The sequence below is a fragment of the Schistocerca americana genome, chromosome 1 (genome assembly GCF_021461395.2).
Source record: "Schistocerca americana isolate TAMUIC-IGC-003095 chromosome 1, iqSchAmer2.1, whole genome shotgun sequence".
NCBI lineage: Eukaryota > Metazoa > Arthropoda > Insecta > Orthoptera > Acrididae > Schistocerca > Schistocerca americana.
The window spans coordinates 1,099,654,603-1,099,674,772 of record NC_060119.1 but is presented as its reverse complement, the minus strand read 5'-3'; the positions used below and the strand labels follow the sequence as shown (position 1 = coordinate 1,099,674,772).

At 38.1% G+C, this 20,170-nt stretch overlaps 1 protein-coding gene across 1 annotated transcript in view; it reads right to left on the bottom strand.

The window, feature by feature from the left end:
• LOC124596598 overlaps positions 1 to 20,170 on the bottom strand; it is a 113,770-nt gene that overhangs the window by 24,346 nt on the left and 69,254 nt on the right. Inside the window, exon 11 of the mRNA XM_047135798.1 lies at positions 5,189 to 5,404. Within this exon, the coding sequence (XP_046991754.1) occupies positions 5,189 to 5,404 (216 nt within the window). The remainder of the gene's footprint in view (positions 1 to 5,188; positions 5,405 to 20,170) is intronic.

The window sequence follows — 20,170 nt, the reverse complement described above, 5'->3', positions numbered from 1 at the left end:
AAACTCTTTACCTAAGGAATTATCCACATTTCAAGTTTTGCTACACCCAAAAATATTTCATTATTTGAGTCTCTAAGTTTATTTTTCTGCAGGTTTGACTTTTGTTACCCTAATTTTTATGAATCAGGTAATGTATTTATTTTTTAAGAATTGGAAAAATTAGTGAAGTTATTAAGCTGAAAAATTTACATTAAAGTTGGTAGTTGTAGGTGGTGTATTGTATCAACCACATAGTACCTGAACTTAAATATTTCAAAAAAATCCTGGAATATAGTTAAACAAAATTACAACATTATCTAATAGACTAACATTCCTACTGATTTTGATCCTTATGTTATTATAAGCTATAATAAAAGTCACCAATTTCACAAAAAAGAAGATGTGATCAAAGAGTAACAGAAATTTTTGTTTTTCTTAAAGAACCTTTATTTATTCATCAACACCAACTTTGTCTCCTTGAAAGTAATCTCCCTCAGATGAAATACTCTTGCACCAGCACTTTTTCCAATCTCAGAAACACTTATGGAACTTACTTTTTGTTATGATATTCAGCCCCTTCAGCAATTAGGTTTTATCTCATTAATGGTGGCAAAATGATGTCCTTTCATGGTTTTCTTCAGCCTTGGGAAGACACAGAGGACCATGTCTAGCAAATACGGTGGCTGAGGTAAAATAACAGTTTTGCTTTTGGCAAAAAAATCATGAAGGAGCATTGAGGTGTGAGCAGGAAAATTATAGTGATGCAATTTGCATCACAATTTTGCCACAGTTCTAATTTTCTTCAGATTGCTTAACAAAAATGCCACATAACTTCCAAATAGGATTCCTTATCGACCATATGACTATAAGATAGGAACTCATGATACACTATCCCATTTTGATCAAAGGAAACAGTGAATATAACCTTCATATGGGATTGAACTTATCGATTTTTATTTTTTTCTGAGATTTCCCTAAATCGCTTCAGGCAAATGCCAGGTAGTTCCTTTGAAAGGGCACGGCCAACTTCCTTCCCCATCCTTCCCTAATCCAATGGGACCAATGACCTTGCTGTTTGGTCCCCTCCCCCACGTCAACCAACAACCCATCAGGTACATTACTATGTTCTATAATTTTACAGAATGTCATGTACATTCTATTCATAAATATCAATTTGGTTTATATAAGTAGTTAAGCCATTTTAAATATAAATTTGCTTTCCATAACAACACCATATCAAATGAAAGTAAAGCACCTATAGCAAATCTAGGGGAAACTTCATCTACTCATTCTACTGCAATAAAAAACTACTGTAAATCAATGCTGTGCCAACAGTAGACTTACCCTATTCTTTTTTGAAAAGAAGATACATACTCATGGTGACAAATAAAACATCACAAGCAGTATCATACAAATAGTATAAAAATGCGTAAGAAATTTTTCACGACATAGTGTGGTGACTGTGCCTGAAACTGTTGTAAGGCTTTTGTTGTCATCATACTGACTGATGAATTTTAAAACAATCTAATGTTGAAATATTGGAATAGGCATACCATGATAAAACTATACATGCAAATGTGCAACAAGAATGGTAAATAAAAATGCATAAGAAATGTTTCATGACATAGTGTGGTGATTGTGCCTGAAACTGTTGTAAGGCTTTAATTATTATCATTCTGACTGATGAAATGATTGACATGGCGCAAAAAATCTATAAGAAATAGATATTTTGATTGTACTGATGAAATTTGGTAATATGTACTTCTACTTAGACAAAATATTTTTTTCTCTCCATACAGGGGGCACATTTCGAGGCTACTGCTTTATGTACATGTCACTATAGTTGTACTGAATTATTAAAAAAATAAAGCAGCAATATTTCAGTGAGTATCAATAGAACATGCATGTTCAAATATATCTGTATTTATTGGGACAAAAATTAAAATACACGTACGCTTTTGAGTGATCAAAGGAAGCATAGCTATGTTACATCTTCTGACACGCATGTTGCACCCACAATCAGACAACAGAAGATGAATCTAGCAGTATGAAAATTCCTGGGCAATAACAAAGACTCTCAAGATCAGTGTGTACATTGAATACGGGTGCGATTGAACAAGAAACATTAAAACTCAATGCCCTAAACTTTCGTCTCACAAGTATTGACCCTAGAACTGATTGGTGTACTAAGTAAAGTCTCATGCAGTGTTTTGTGCCAAGTGTCTCAACAGGCAGACATTTGTGCCTTTCATCAACCAACTGAAATTCCTGAGTCTTTCAAAATTCCCAAAGTGTCATAGAAAACCCTGATATTGCCAACTTATTTGGGTGAAATCAATTTCCATGAGAGTTCATCATCCTGACTGACTGCAGCCTTAAAGTCTGCCTTCCATGCCATATGTAGTGTTCATTTGTGGAGCTCATTTAGGTCTCTATTTAATAAGCTCATGAGATTTGTGGTTAACATTATAAACTTATTTACAGGTAACAGCAGCATTCACTCACTGATGAATGGTCTTTTCATTATGAACACACCATTAACTATTGTTCAAAAATCAATGTATCATGTACATTTTCGTAGGTAATAGGCTGACACAAGTCAGAGCATACCAAGGAGGTGGTGATATATGTGCTGTCAAGGCTACAGGCACAGGAAAGTGAGTTCTCCTACCACTTGTGTTCCTCTCTTAACTTTTCCCTTGGCCTGTGACTGCTACCTCTACTGTGTCATTCCATCTAAGCAGCATGATAAATAAATAACTCCTACCCAACAGATGTCAATTCCTAAAATGCTTTATGTGGGAGCAGTGCACTTAATTCACACACCTGTCGTTACACAGCTCACTCATGTTCGACAATGCAGTTCTTGTTGCTGCAACTGTATGGTCAGTGAGCAGGTACTGAAGGAAATGTAATATTTTACTTAAGGCTTCAAACTTATACTGATTTATGCTGACTGAGGTCTGGAGCAACATGTGACAGTGGTAGAAGCACACAAAAAGAGATGGAGGACATATTTGATTCAAATGCCCCTCCAGTTGCTACTTTTTGTACTCAGTTGGTAAGATCTATTGTGCAAAGAATGAGACTTATATGGCTGACTGATGATATTATGGGAGTTTTGTACCTATAGGCAGTTGTACTTGATAATTCTCTTTCTTTTATTTCTCATTATTAATTTATGCACTATTAATTAACTGTGAGGAGTAAATAAAATATGCTGCTTGTATGACAGCTTACTAAAAACAGTGTACAATAGCTGTCTTCAAAGTAAGATTTAGATTTTCTTTTCCTTTTAATGTGTTAGAAAGTTTATTCGAGCTATAAATTAAGTGTAATGATGACACACTTAATTTTTTGTATGCGATATTTTTCATTGATACAGTTCATTTAAGTAATATTACTCAATCACACTTACTTTTTATTAAACCTATTTCTAAAATTATATAATCTGCCTCAAAAACATTGTAGAAAGATAGTCTTACAGGAGATTGGGGTGGGGTGAGTAAGCAACTTTTGATAATTCTGCTAAGGGCACGGGATCAGTTCAGCACAGTTCTGTACACAAGAGTTGAAGGCTCTCATTGAGACACTCTGGGTTTTAAAATGCAAATTGAGCACTTTTTTTCTGTCAAGCTGCTTTTATCTACTGCAGGAATACTTTACATTCACCTAAGTGTATTATGGGAATGTAATTCATGAAATTAATGAACTGGTAGGCAATATTGCTCACATATTATTATTTAACATTTATTTGATTGTGTTATCATAATTATAAGTCATAAAGATGGACAGGTAAATGCAGCAACTTTTTGTCTAAAGAGGCTACAGGCCTGTTTATCTGGTGGCCATTCAGAATTAAATTTTTGTGTGCCTTCCTAAATAATAATAAAAATAATAATAAAGTGTGCCTTCCAAGCCAAATTTGGTGTTCATTTATGGAGCTCATGTAACTCAATGGGGCTCTAAGGTAAATATTGACATTACCAATGTCTTCCCCATTCCTCAGGTATTATTAAAACTGATACAATGATATAAATTGTTATACTGTGCTTATCATTAGTATTACTATCAATATAATTTTAATTCTGGAATGTTGTTATTCCATAATTTCTTTTCTTTCAGCAAGTCTTGTGTGCTAGTGATTCTGTAATACTGTGTCACTGACACAGATGTTCACTTGATTAATAATTAAATTAATTTAATCAAGTATCTTCTACTGCTAACGTGTATCTGTATTCTACAGACTCTATTGACTTGTAATAGAGAACATTTTTCTCTCTGTTATGTAATGGTGACATCAGTGAGTTTCAGCTTCACATGGACACAACTTGCAACAGCTGCATGTGCTTTTATGCTTCAGTTGTACAGCTGAGTAACACGAAAAATGCAGAACACAGTATTAAATGGCTAGTATTGCTGTTACAATCATGTGACAGTATCACATATTTCTTACTTCTGTGATAAACTTTATACTTTACTTTCACACAGTTCTCCCTTTTGTCTCTCAGTCTTTGTAAAAGATCCTTTTTTATGGATTATGCTTCAGGTTCATACTCTAATGATCACCACATAAACTATGCTAGTATAAAAATGGAAGCATTGATTGCTATGAAGTTCTTAAATTATGTATGAGAGGCATTAAAAAAGAAACAAGCCAGAGGCATAATTACAGAAACCAGTACCCGTATGTTAGAAGTATTGACCCTGGCTGTTGAGACACTTGTCCCACTGCGACACAAGGCAGTGAATGGATATCTCATAAAATTCCCGGAGCTGCAATGTTAACGAGTTCCACACATACAGCTGGACATCATCATCCGAGGTGAATTGTTGCTCCTCAGAGCCTTTTTAAGGGGACCAAAAATGGTGTAATCACAGGGAGAAAGGTCCAGACTGTATGGAGGGCAGCTGAGAACCTCCCATTTAAATTTATGCAGGAGTGCCGTGACTCTGTTAGCCTTATGCGGCTGCTAGCTCTGTATAGTCATGAGATGTGCATGCATACCTTCTAGCAATGGGCTGTGAAATTCCATGCTCTGGTCGGAACCACACCTTGTTACACACGCCACGATATTACCCTCCTGTCACCGGTTTGCGCTTTCCAGACTCCGGCTCATAATCTTTTTGAATACCCCTTATATGTTAACAATTTGCTTGTCAAAACATTTTCTGAGGCAACAAATCATTGCTTGCTAATAGTACCAACCATTGCCTCACTAGCAGCTCAGTGGGTAGCAGCAGTATTGCAATTGTCAAACCCACACCAAACATTTTCACTGCAGGCCACACATCATCTAGTGTGATCCTTACAAATCCAGTACTGGAACTAGCTTCTTCACAGTGCAGCTCACTGGCTGGCCGTTTGCCAAAATATCGATGCCATTCTCTCTTGACTAACCCATGCTCCATCAATCTTAACAACCTGTCATGCAACAGAACACAGTATATATTGATCACCTCAGCAATATGTAAGTTTTCAACATAAATAAAAGACACATTTCTCTACATGTGTTTAATGCAAGAGATACCATATGTTTTGAAGTTAAATACAATCTTTATTTACTTAATTTATTATGTGAGTAAACAGTAACACAAAATGGATATCACAGATCTAATGAAAAGAAAGTTATGATGCTCCAAAAGAATATTCTATATTAGGTAATTCTGGTCCTTAAAACTTCAGAAGTGTCTAGATATGGGAAATCTCTTTTCCAGAGACAATCATCGTGTCTTATCAAAAAGAATTCCACTAGGTATAATCTAGTTCTGTAATAGTGTGTGGTACAGATGGAAAATACTGTCTTGTGAGATAGTGTTCTTTGCTTTTTTCACCTGTTTTGCAGCTGAATCAGTCACTCAAAGAACATTGTAACTAAAATAAAGTAAATATTACAGGTGAAGAAACAGACTGTTCTATGGTTATTTATTTGGATAAAACTTCCTGGCAGATTAAAACTGTGTGCCAGATTGAGACTCGAATCAGGACCTTTGCCTTTCGTGGGCAAGTGCTCTACCATCTCAGCTACCCACGCATGACTCATGACCTGTCCTCATAGCTTCAGTTCTGCCAGTATCTCGTCACCCACTTCACAGAAGCTCTTCTGCGACCTTGCAGGACTAGCACTCCTGGAAGAAAGGATATTGCGGGGTCATGGCTTAGCCACAGCCTGGGGAATGTTTCCAGAATGAGATTTTCACTCTGCAGCAGAGTGTGCGCTGATATGAAACTTCCTGGCAGATTAAAACTGTGTGCCAGACCGAGTCCGGAAATAGTGCACCTACCTGACTGCCATGTTTCATGGCTTTCAGTATGTCACGTGAGACACGTTTGGGTTGACATGAAGGGGGTCAGCCTGTTTGAGGCATCTCATTACTTTTGAATTGTTCTAAGATTCTACAACAAATGGATGTCAAGGATATTGGATGGTAATTTTGTGGATCACTTCTACTACCTTTTAGGCAGGTGTGACCTGTGCTTTCTTCCAAATACTGGGCGTGGTTTATTGTTTAAGAGATCAATGATAGATTTTAGTTAGAAGAGGGGCTGACTTGGCTGAAAATTCAGTATAGAATCAGAGAGAGATTCCATTGAGCCTTGAAGGGACCTGTGGCACAACTCGCCTCTTGAGATGGGCAAGGGCAACAGTTTCAAGTGTTTGCTGGGACACCACAGTTTATGGTGGAAATATACAAGTCTTGGAATGTTGGGGCAAACCATGGTGAGAACAGAAACCTTATGAAATTCAGAAGTGTTAAAAAAACACTCTGATTTGCTGATCATCGGCTGGTGTCAGATGGGAATTTCTGGGACAAACTAGTGAGGAAGATGTGGTCCGATTGGCTCGTGACTGATGACATTCCGAGGTGGGAATTTGTAAAAAGAGGCACTCAAAAACTATTGGCAGAAAACAGTAACATTTTTCCTGACTGATATTTGCAGCCAGACTGGCATAAATTGCCAAGTCAGGAACTGGTGAAAGAAAAAGTGACATTCTTGGTTTAATTTCGGATGGAGACAGGTTGCTGGTTCGAGACATCATGGCATTTGGAGATGTCTGAGTCTGGACAACAGGAGATTCTGATTCTTCACTATGACCACTGTCCTTCAACTTGCTGCCACAGCAGACTGGTGAGAGTATACAGCAACACGGCTCACTAGATGGGGATTAGTGTCTATATAGGAAGCATACTGTTGCCACAGCTCCACTAAACTCGACTCATGCTTTAGTATCATTTGGCGTGGTATTCAATTGTTCACTGTAGTTTCCAAATTAATCTTTGGGTTGTAATGGATTAATGATTTAATGTGTAGGTGGGATACGGTAGGCATCCCTCCACTTGTGTCTCTTGTTAGTTGTTGTCAGCAATTAACTTTGTCTTTTTTTTGTTTTGTTTTTTTATAGAATGTTGAGACAATTGCTTTGTAATTGGTTAATATAATAAATAATCAGGTTATTTTTCATTTGTTATTTTCATTTGAAGGTGCATGTAGTTTACTTCAAGTCAATGATTTAGTCTATTGATTGAATGGATAGATATAGTAGGATTATTACAATTTCCCACCTTATAATTCTATGTTAGGCCCTTTGAAGATAGTGATTCTGTTGCTTTATTAACAATTAATATGGAGTCTTAAGGGAGGTGTGATCAGTCTGGGTAGGTCCATTACTCCGGTAGGTTCCACAGTCTCACACACCGTCGGACATTGCATAATTTGGTGAACCCTGCTCAATCTTTGTTTTTTACATGTGCCCAACATCTCTATATCATTTGAGGGCGCTGACACTGGAATTTTGTGTGTGTGTGTGTGTGTGTGTGTGTGTGTGTGTGTGTGTGTGTGTGAAGGCTACTGAGATGGTAACATTATCGTCATAAGGTATCTTTTAGAGCATCAGTTATTAGGCAATTCTATTGCATTACACCACATGTTTGATAAACATGTACATTAGTAGCTGTGTGTGTGTGTGTGTGATTACATATAGTAAGGCAAAGGAAGTGTGATTACATATAGTAAGGCAAAGGAACAAATTACTCTAATACAAGTAGATGCAGTGGCAGATATAGAGGACAGTCAGGCTGACAGTGTTGTCAACATGGGGGAAAATCGGGTGGTCATTCCTGCGTTGCAGCCAGTTTCAGATGAGGGATTCAATCACATGATTGAGTAGTATCAGATCCAGGTTGAGGCTGATATCCACCACTGTGATGTTGGCTTAGGCGAGGACAATGATGAGGTCACATCATGGCCAAATATGTGCACATCCTCACACAACAGTAGGATGGCAAACAAACAGAGTGAAGATGATTTTTTGATGTTTTAAAAGAAAATGAAAGCAAGGGCAGTAGAGAGGGAACAAGAATTCAAGAAAATACTAAAGATGAGGTACAGTGCACAGATGAAAGGGCAAAACAGGGTGAAAAAGAAATGGAAGCAAGGGCAATACAGAGGAAATAAGAATTCAAGAAATTACTAAAAAACGTGGTAAAAGGTACAGATGAAAGGGCAAAACAGAGGGAAAAGAAGCAGAAGACAGGGCAGTGAAGAGAGAAGAACAGAGGGCACAAATAGTGATTGAGCTGATTAAATTGGAAGTGAAAGAGAAAGGCAAAAAGACTCAAACACTGGCTCTGCATGCCTCGAACGAGACACAAGAAGCTAAATAGTTAGCAACAACAGCAATCAGAGAGACAAAGAAGGCTCACACAGTGATTGAGACATTAAGAGAGCAAGGTCACAAGATAAAGCAAGAACTAGATAAGGCGAACACGAAATGTATTGTTTTTTGTGATGCAACTGCGAATGATTTTACCAAATTGCAGAAGTAGATAGAACAGATACCACGACACAATAGACAGATAAGTGGTATAAACAGCTGCTTACCACTAGGCAGAACTGACAAGCACATCAGCAATGTGGCACATCCTGTAGCAAGCGACTTGGACATTATGAGTTCAGTGTCAGTATCAGACAGGCTGTCAGGAACATCATTATGCAGATGAATGGATGACACATTTGATTTTAAACAATTTGTGTCTGTCAGAAAATTCCAGAACAGAGACAATGGGAATGCCATACACCCGAAGACCTTCATTTCTCAATTTGACCTCTCACTAACTCCAAATTGGCCTCAAAAAGTGCAAATTAGATTTTGTTCAAGGGCACCTTGAGGGAACTGTTGCAGAGAAAATGCGTAAGATTGGAGCAGCATGCTCATCATACAGAGAGTTCAGTAATGCATTCTTATCAAACCACTGGTTGACCAAGACACAGGACGGCATCAAATATGAGATCACGTTTAGCAAGGATCTAGTCACCTCAGGATTTAAGAGCCCTGTGAAATTCGTTGAGGTGCTAGTCAAAAAGAACAAGTTTCTCAATGACCCATACAATGATGCTGAAATAATTCACTTCTGCCACATGAAGCACCCACCACACCTCCAACAAATACTGATTGGCACGTGTGGGAATACTATTGAATCATTCAAAGATACTCTACAAGAACTGGAATTCATACTGGATGAATAGAGCATGAGAGAACTCAGACAAGGGCCTGATGCCAGAGACAAAAAATGGCAGAAAGGTAACTATGAAGAAGAAGGGCATGCAGTTGCTGGTAGAACTGCAGGCGACAGCAGACACAACTGCAACCATCCCAACCAAACACGACTCTGGAATAACCTGTTCTACCGCCATAATCTTAATGGGAGGCACTTTGGACAAAATAGGTTTATTCCAGAACAATATAGAGTACAAGAAGAGGTCATTGAATGGCGCCCATAATAGCAGTAATCAACAAGGAAGTCCTGTGCAGCAATGTCTAGTGCTATCAGTGGGCAGGCTATGCAAAAGTCCACAAAGTCTATTGGAAAAAGCCACATCAATGGACTCTAGTGTGAGGACATGTTGGACATTCTATTAGAGGAAAAGGACATGGTATAATCTCAGGAACTGCACCCAATCATTAAAATACACATAGGCAACACAGAGCTGAAAGGGATTTTGGATAGTGGAAGTGAAATTTCGTCTACTGCCGACATGGTCTTTGAAAAGCGTGCTTCCAAAGACAATTGGCCAGTCCTCTTAGTGATTGACAGTGGACTTCCTGGTGGTGCCAAAATAGGCAACTGACCTCATCTTGGGGTAGATTTCTTAAGAGAAAAACAGGCCATACTCGATCTCATGAGAGGTGTTGCGACGTAAAAAGAAGGGCAAGGAGATCCAGTTGCATTTTGAAGAACAAGCTATTCATACCCAAATCCATGCAAAGTGCCTGACACTTGGCTATGTGCAGAAATGCTCTGCAAAAACAAAAGAGGGCCTTTATCATTAGCGTTGCTAACAGTCACAGGAAGACAAGATCATACAGGAGATTGTGAGTCAAATAGTCAAAACAATCGAGCACATAAACCAGGTCCACACCCTCTATAAGGAACAGTTGTGTGACATATTAACACTCCAACATGGACGTATTTGCACCAAAAGTGGGAGTCATTAAGTATTTACAATAACCATTTAAGGTTAAAGAACACAACAACAAGTTCTTTGTCACATTCTATCCAATACCACTGGCATATGAGAAGAGTGTAGCACTCAAAATACAATGTATGCTCAATGACAGAGTAACTGAACAGGCAGTGTCAACATATAACAGCCCCCCCCCCCCCCTATCTTCTACATCTACATCTATATCTACATCCATACTCCGCAAGCCACCTGATGGTGTGTGGTGGAGAGTACCTTGAGTACCTCTAACAGTTCTTCCTTCTATTCTAGTCTTGTATTGTTCATGGAAAGAAAGATTGTCGGTATGCCCCTGTGTGGGCTCTAATCTCTCTGATTTTATCCTCATGGTCTCTTTGTGAGATATATATAAGAGAGAGCAATACACTGCTTGACTCTTCAGTGAATGTAGGTTCTCAAAACTTCAACAGAAGCCCATACTGAGCTACTGAAAGTCTCTCTTGCAGAGTCTTCCACTGGAGTTTATCTATAATCTCTGTAATGCTTTTGTGATTAATAAATGATCCTGTAAGGAACTGCACTGCTCTCCATTGGATCTTCTCTATCTCTTCTATCAACCCTATCTGGTACGAATCCCACACTGGTGAGCAGTATTCAATCAGTGGGCAAACAAGTGTACTGTAACCTACTTCCTCTGTTTTCGGACTGCATTTCCTTAGGATTCTTCCAATGAATCTCAGTCTGGCATCTGCTTTACCAACAACTAATTTTATATGGTCATCCCATTTTAAATCACTCCTAATGCCTACTCCCAGATAATTTATGGAATTAACTGCTTCCAGTTGCTGACCTGCTATATTGTAGCTAAATGATAAAGGATCTTTCTTTCTATGTATTTGCAGCACATTACATTTGTCTGCGTTGAGATTCAATTGCCATTCCCTGCACCATGCGTCAATTTGTTGCATATCCTCCTGCATTTCAGTACATTTTTCCATTGTTACAACCTCTCGATATACTACAGCATCATCTGCAAAAAACCTCAGTGAACGTCCAATTTTATCCGCAAGGTCATTTATATATACTGTAAATAGCAATGGTCCTACAACACTCCCCTGCGGCATACCTGAAATCACTCTTACTTCAGAAGACTTCTCTCCATTGATAATGACATGCTGCATTCTGTTATCTTGGAACTCTTCAATCCAATCACACAATTGGTCTGATAGTCCATATGCTGTTACTTTGTTCATTAAATGACTGTGGGGAACTGTATCGAACGCCTTGCGAAAGTCAAGAAACATGGCATCTACCTGGGAACCCGTGTCTATGGCCCTCTGAGTCTTGTGGACGAATAGCGCGAGCTGGATTTCACATGATCATCTTTTTTGAAACCCATGCTGATTCCTACAGAGTAGATTTCTAGTCTCCAGAAAAGTCGTTATTCTCAAACATAATACGTGTTCCAAGATTCTACAACTGAACGACATTAGGGGTATAGGACTCTTGTTGAGAAAACAGACGGGTCAAGAAGACTGGTACTCCATTTATGATAAGTAATTACAATTATCGTGCCAGAGACAGATGGAGCAGAGAAACTCAAAGAATTACTGCAAAAATTTCATGGGGTGAAAGTATTCTCCTCCACTGACCTCCGCTCAAGTGTTTGGCAGGTGAACTTGCATCCCGAATGGAGTCAGTACACGGCATTTCTTGTTTTCAGACATCACTATCAGTTCAAGCATTTTCCCTTTAGCCTGAAGATTTCTGCATTCACTTTCATACAAGGACTTCATAGTATCCTTAGTTACGCACTGAAAAAGAGAATTGCAAGCTATGTGGATGACATTTTGGTCACAACAAACACGGAGGGGGGGGGGGGGGGGGGGATGACATAACAAGGTCCTGAATGAATTACCTGCCACATTAAGGACCCATGGTGTTACCCTCAATGTGGAGAAATATGATTTGGGACATCCAGCATAGAAATTTTCGGCCAAATCGTCTCTGGGGAAGACATTGCACCTTGCCTAGATGAAGTAGAAGTGATAGTAAAATTTGGGATACCAATGATGAGAAAGCAATTAAGAGGTTTCTTGGACTTATTAACTTCTACAAAGAGTCAATAATGGTAAGGTTTTTGTGGGGTAGCATCACAGAAAGCAAGTTCTTACCTTCAAAAGACACTTTACTCAAAGCACCTATATTGTCACACCCTGATCTCTCACAAGAGTTCTGTATGACAACTGACGGCTCCAGATTGGGTGTGGGAGTTTTGGTCTTTCACGAGATTGAGGAGAATGGTGTACAGGTGCACAAAACCATTGTTCCTGGTAGTGGAGTTCCTACAAAGTATGAGAGAAACTACTCGATCAGAGAATCATAAGCCCTGGCCATTGTATGGGGCTTTAAGAAGCTTTGAAACTTCCTGTATGGTCAGAAGTCACTTCACTGATCATAAAACTGTGGAATTTTTTTTTACCGCCAAGCTGAGCAGTCAACGGCTAATTAGATGGGTGCTAGCATTGCAGGCTTCACAATTAGTTATGTGCCAGGAGAGGCCAACATAATTGCTGATCCACTGTCACACTCACCAACAGGTCTGGTGGATGAGGTTCATGGTGATTTGGAAGAAAATGTGAATGTGTTACATGTGTGGATATGTATGTCTTAGGTAGCCATGGCTTAGTTAAGGATGTAGCTTAAGAATTAGTAATAGTTATTTTGTTTATGTCACTTCATGTGTCTCGTGTCATGTAGTTGTCCAGGCATGCAGAATCTGAATGCATAGCTGCAGGTTTGTGCACGTTTGGTCAGACAGGACCAAGACAAAAGCAGAAATCTGTAAGGTGTGCTAAACTGAGTTTTACATAGTGGCTGTGGTCAGACAATTAAAAGAGGTCCTGATGCTTGCTGACTCCGTGCCGATGTAAACATGAATGGCAGAAAGGACAAATAATTTTGGTAGCTGACTAATCCAGGTCACCAGGCATGCTGCTTACAGTCAAGGGCAGTGTGACTCAATTGTAGGCATTGGGGCATGATTCTGGGATTGTGCCATAGTCTCTCTCCATGTGGGGAGCATCGTAATAGCCATGTTGCAACTTTGGGCTTTCCAGGGAATCCACTTATTTGTCTGTCCATTCCTTAGTTGGGGTACACATATGTGGACTCTACTGTACATAATTTTGTATGTTATTGCTCTTGAGCTCTCAGTAGTTCTCTGTCTCAGTGGAGACAAATTAACCCCATAGGTGTTGCCAGCCTGGGTGAGACACAATGGGCTGAGAGGAGAGTGACCAGAGGATTATCCTGATGTCCATGTGGCTACCTCGACTGATGGACACAGTTGTGCAATTGCTGCTGCTCCACATGATAGCACTGGTCTAGGAAGTGTCCATGGTTGTCCAGCCCTTTGTGCCTAATGCAACAGCAATGGAGACTATGGGCCTCACTCCAACTCCACACACAGCAGTGCACAGCCCTCTGACTCTGTGGAAAGACACACTGACCTAAGTGTGAGTCATGCCCTTTTGTGTGATCATGTGAGAGTGACATGCACCTCTGATCTCTTTGATATACTCAACAAAATGCTCAGTGTACATTAGTACTTTCATTGTTTTCTTTACAGTAGACTCTGCACAACTGTACATAGTCCCCTTTATCAAGAATCTTGAAATTGTTTTTAGTATATTGTTCATGTATGTAGCACATTAGGGCATGAAAATGTGCATGTTTATAACAAGAATCTTGCCAAAATCAACCCTAACCAATGACCATGATCGATACAGGTGACCATATCATATCCACATTGTAAAACAAGATTTGCTTTAGTGTGGTGCTGTACTCTGTATGTTTTGATGTAACCTAAGACATCTTTACAGTATTAGTTTAATAATTTCTTACTTATCTGAATCATACCATGCGCATAATGTCAATCAACATCACACTCACACTTACGATATTTCACTATTACATACTAGATAATTTGCCTTACATCATTTGTATGCCCACAGTATAACTCCCCATGATGTAACTGGTGTCACATTTTTCTCAGTAATGTACTTAATGCAAACCCATTTTGTTCATCTCTAACTTCATTTTCAAATGACTTATTGGTCGTCATGTTTGTGTGACCAGTCTACTAGCCAACTCATTTTTATGCATATCATTCCAGTAGCATGAGATTAAATGTACCACATACTTCAGTAAGCAATAGATCTTACAGCTTATCAGAACATTTACTGGTCACTCTTCCACTTGAAAGAAGCAGAAATTGTAACTTACTTAAAAAAGAACAGCTTGGATTATTTGTATGCTGTACACGTATTTGCAAAACAGTAAACATACAATGAGGTCAGAGTCCTAACTCATAACTTTGTATTAAACTGTAATTCTAAGCAGGCAGTAATTTTAATAGCCAGCATTCCTTGTTACATTGGTATTGTTGTGCTTGGTTAGTCTGTTGGTGTAGATACTGTGTGCCGTCAGCATTAGGCCAGTTTATATTTATTCCAAATGTTTGCTGGAGAGGCCTACCCTGTGGTTAAACATGGAATGTCTATTCTGCTTCGACCCCAGTTATACAATTCCATGCTGCACATTTCAGTGTTTTATATGGGTGTCACGACCACTCTTGTTAGGTGGTAGTTTTTTTTTTTTTTTTTTCCATTCAGAATTTTATGTTTGGAGTTGGCACACTGCCATGCTTCAGTAGGACAACTTCTACCCAAAATTTTATTGTAAGGGGGAGGTTATGGAAGGAAGGTTATAAGCAAACTGGCTTGCTTCCTTCCAGTTATACTAAATTTATCTGCCTCTTGCCATGAATGGCAATAGGTAGGACACTTGGTTGCATCTACTTAAAGTATCACTACTTTGATTTGTTACAGGGAAACATATTTTATAAAAATTTCAGTGGTCATCAGTAAAGGGGCTAATAGCTCCAGCCTGTGAATACGTGTGAAATGCACAGCTCATGCACTGCTCTGAATGTGGCAGATGTGTCATGGGCACTCAGAACTTTGTGCTGACTTGTGTATGTGAAGTGGCCACTAATGATAGCTTGCAGAACCTACCAGTTCTTTCCAGTAAGAAATTCAGAAGCGTTAAACAGTGCTCTGATTCATCCACTGTCAACTGACATCATATGGGACTTTCTGGATCAAACTAGCAAGGAAGATGTGCTCCGATTGGCCTGTGACTGATGACATTCCACGATGCAAATTTGTAAAAGATGTCATTGACACACAAGTGGCAAAAAATGGTAATGTTTTTCCTGGTTGGCATTTGCAGCCACATTAGTGCAAATTGCCAAGTCAGGAGCTGGTGAAAGAAAAGGAGTACTCTTGGTTTGATTTTGGATGAAGACAAGTCACTGGTCTGAGACTTCATGGCACTTGGAAGTGTCTGAGTCCTGACAAGCAAGATTCTGATTCTCCATTACGACCACTGTCCTCTGACTTACCACCACAGCAGATTGGTGAGAGTATACAGCAGTGCAGCTCACTTGAAGGGGTTTAATGTTTATATAGGAAGTGTACTGTTGCCAAGGCTCTCCTAAATCTGATCCATGTTTGGTGTAGTATTCAATCGACCACTGGAGTTTCTAAAGTAACCGTTGGGTTTTAATGGATTAATAATTTAATGTGCAGGTAGGATATGGTAGCCACCCCTTCACTTGCCATATTAGTTGTCATAAGCAATTAACTTTGTTCTTTGTAGAATGCTGAGACAATTACTTTTTAGTTGGTTAATATATTACATAATCGGTTTATGTTTCATTTGCATTTTTATTTGAAGATGCACATGTTTCAATTGACAGATACAGTAGGATTATTACAACATTCCTCCTTATGATTCTATGTTAGGGTATTTCAAACCAGCAGTTCAGTTGCATTGAGTCTTAGGCGGAGTGTGACAGAGTTTGGGTAGGTCCATTACTCTGATAGGTTTCATGCATGATGACGTATGAAATAAAAGTACCAGACCTATGATTCACGATCCAACCACATCAAGAAAGAATACTGGACAAGGAATTGGAAGTGAACTAACCAACTGTTGTGGCAGTTTTCCAATGGCAAACGGTTTCGATGTGGCGTTGAGTACTCTGATTGGAGGAAACCAGCTTCAACATGTGAAGTGTCAACTATCAAGTAATTTTAATCAGGCTATAGGTGTAATGTTGAAATCTAAATCTACATGGATGCTCTGCAAATCACATTTAAATGCCTGGCAGGGGGAATAATAGCCATGAGGCAAGGGGTTGGGAGTGCAGATCGTTTCCTGTGAAGCATCTGGATACAAATCAGCAACTGAGATTCCATTTCTGACCAACTATAAACATAATGTCTTCAAAGGATACAAAGAACTGTTTCTCCATTCTCAGAATGTTTACTTATTTACTTTTGTTTGTTCAACCCTTCTTTCTTCAAATAAATTAACTTTTCAGTTTGGAGGGCTACAAAATTCAGGTGTATGTGCAGAGGCATACATTATGTTGGTCACCTTTTCACTTGCCTTTGAAGGAAGTGAGAGTACCTAGATTCTCAGCAGAGAGAAGTATTAGCACATGGGTTTGTGTATCATTGGGTATGATGAAATATCAACAAAGTTAATTAAAGAATGTGATTCTGAGCTAAGTAACGTATTAAGCTATCTGTGGAACCAGTCATTTATCAGTGGAATATTTCCTGAATGGCTGAAATATGCTGAAGTTAAGCCACTGTTTAAGAAGGGCGATAAAGAAATAGCATCAAATTTCCGTCCAATTTCACTGTTGCCTGCATTCTCAAAAATTTTCGAAAAAGTAATGTACAGTCAGCCTTATAACCATCTTATCTCAAATAACATACTGTCAAAGTCACAGTTTGGATTTCTAAAAGGTTCTGATATTGATAAGGCTATCTACACTTACAGTGAAAATGTGCTTAATTCATTAGACAAAAAATTGCAGGCAACTGGTATATTTTGTGATCTGTCAAAGGCTTTTGACTGTGTAAATCACAATATCCTTTTGAGTAAATTAGAGTATTATAGTGTAACAGGAAATGCTGCAAAATGGTTCAAATCTTATATCTCTGGCAGGAAACAAAGGATGTTATTAGGGAAGAGACATGTATCAAGCTATCAGGCATCATCCAACTGGGAACTAATTACATGTGGGGTCCCACAAGGTTCCATTTTGGGGCCCTTACTTTTTCTTGTGTATATCAATGACCTTTCATCAGTAACATTACCAGATGCCAAGTACGTTTTGTTTGCCGATGATACACACATTGCAATAAATAGCAAATCAAGCGTAGTCTTAGAAAGATCAGCTAATAAAATATTTGTGGTTCCTAGCCAATTCTTTGTCACCAAACTTTGAAAAAACACACTACATGCAGTTCAGAACTTGCAAGGGGTGTCCCACGAGAATATGTCTAACATACAATGACAAGAAGATAGAAGAAGTGGACAGTGTTAAATTCTTGGGATTACAGCTTGATAATAAATTCAACTGGGAGGAGCACACCACAGAACTGCTGAAGCATCTTAACAAATCTTTGTTTGCAATGCGAATTTTGTCAGACATAGGGAATATAAAAATGAAAAAGCTGGCATACTATGCTTACTTTCATTCCATAATGTCATATGGGATTATTTTTTGGGGTAATTCATCAAGCCAAGCTAAAGTTTTCCGGGCACAAAAACGTGCAGTAAGAGTTATATGTGGTGTGAACTCAAGAACATCCTGCAGAAGCCTGTTTAGGAAACTAGGGATTATAACTACTGCTTCCCAATATATTTATTCCTTAATGAAATTTGTCATTAAAAATATATCACTTTTTCAAACCAACAGCTCAATTCATGGAATCAATACTAGAAATAAGAATAATCTTCACAAGGATTTAAAGTCACTTAGTCTTGTACAAAAAGATGTTCATTATTCAGGAACACACATTTTCAATAACTTGCCAGCAGCCATAAAAAGCTTAACAACCACAATCTAACTTCTGCACTATTTCAGTGCAGTAATGAGTTCATTGTAAATAAGTATCATAGTAGTTGTATTACATGTTTATTGCCTTATAAATAAGTAAAAAACTCCTTTATTTTAAATTCAGTGCATTAGTATTTGTAAAATGACTTTCATATAGTGTTCATTAAAAAATGACAATCATTCCACTTGGAACCTGTGGAATGGTACATTTAGTTGTAAATATTTGTCACGTATTGTTGTTTTTCTGACATGTTCCACATCCTGGAGGACCTCCTCACTATGGATCAATTGGAATTAAAGTAAATCTAATCTAATCTAATCTGGAAACAAATGAAATCAAAATTGATAAAATATCAGCTACAACCATAACAGATCATTAATTTCCTTTAAACAGTGCCTTTATTTAAAACTGTTAATTTTTTGAACATGCAGTTTTCAAAACTAATAATAAATGATTTTAGTTACTTATCTTAAACTGTAATTATACATTTTGTTCTTCATTCATATGAATGAGAAATCATCCAACTAGACTCACTGCAGCAATATCTAAGCATTTTCATGTTTCTTTTAGAAACTACTTCCTAAAACTGAGGGTGAAATTCAATGGATCAGAAATCCCTTTGAAGAAGAGTACTTAAAAAATTATAAATGTCATCAAGTGAAGAAGACTCATTAAAGTTAATTGAAATATCATGTAACCAGTCTCTAAATTCATTTTTTTGAAAAAAAAAAGAAAGAAAAGAAAACAGCATCAGTATCGTCTTGGATAAGTGTTTGACAAATATTTGGTAGGTTTTTTGAGGACCTATCTGTGTGAACAAGCCTTTTCGACCTTACTTTTCTCAAAAAATAAGTACAGAAATAGACTGAATGTAGATAGTAATTTGAGGCTAAAATTAACAGTTTCAATTCAGGTCTTGATTTTCTTGTGGGGGACAAACAATGTCAAAAGTCCCACTGAATTGTTTTTAACGCTGATCACTTGATTTTGAGGTTTCATATAGTTGTGACAGGTAAGTTAATACAACGAAAATTTTCTTGTAAAAAAAAAAATAAAAAAAAAAATAAAAAAAAAAAATATTCAATTGTTCTTGCACAATATCTCTCGCTAATTTCAGTAGCCTTATTTTTGTATATAAAAGCTTTATAAGATAGGTGGTCCACACGGCTATGGCATTGGCCCCTTACTTAGGTTGCATTTATCCCAAATCTCTTGCCAAGCACCAAGTCTCACAGACTGGAAAAAAGTGCAGGTGGCTCTTGTATATAAGAAGAGTAAAAGAAATGACTCACAAAATTACAGACCAATATCCTTAACATTGGCTTGCTGCTGAAGTCCTGAACATATTCTGATTTTGAATATAAAAAATTTCCTTTGGAATAAAGAGCTTATGTCCATGAATCAGCATGGTTTTAGAAAACATCACTCATGTGAAACTCAGCTTACCTTTTTCTCATGTGGTATACTGCAAACTAAGGATGAACAGCAACAGGCATTCCATTCCATATTTCTAGATTTCTGAAAAGCATTTGACAGAGTGCCCCACTGCAAACTGTCAACAAAGGTACAAGCATGTGGAGTAGTTTCCCAAATATGTGAGTGTTCATCAGAGACCAGGGTATCACCAAGAGTGTCCGAAGGAAGAGTGATAAACTGCTGTTATTTTCTATGTATATAAATAATCCGGTGGTCAGGTGGGGCAACAATCTGTGGCTGTTTGCTGGTGACATTGTGATGTATG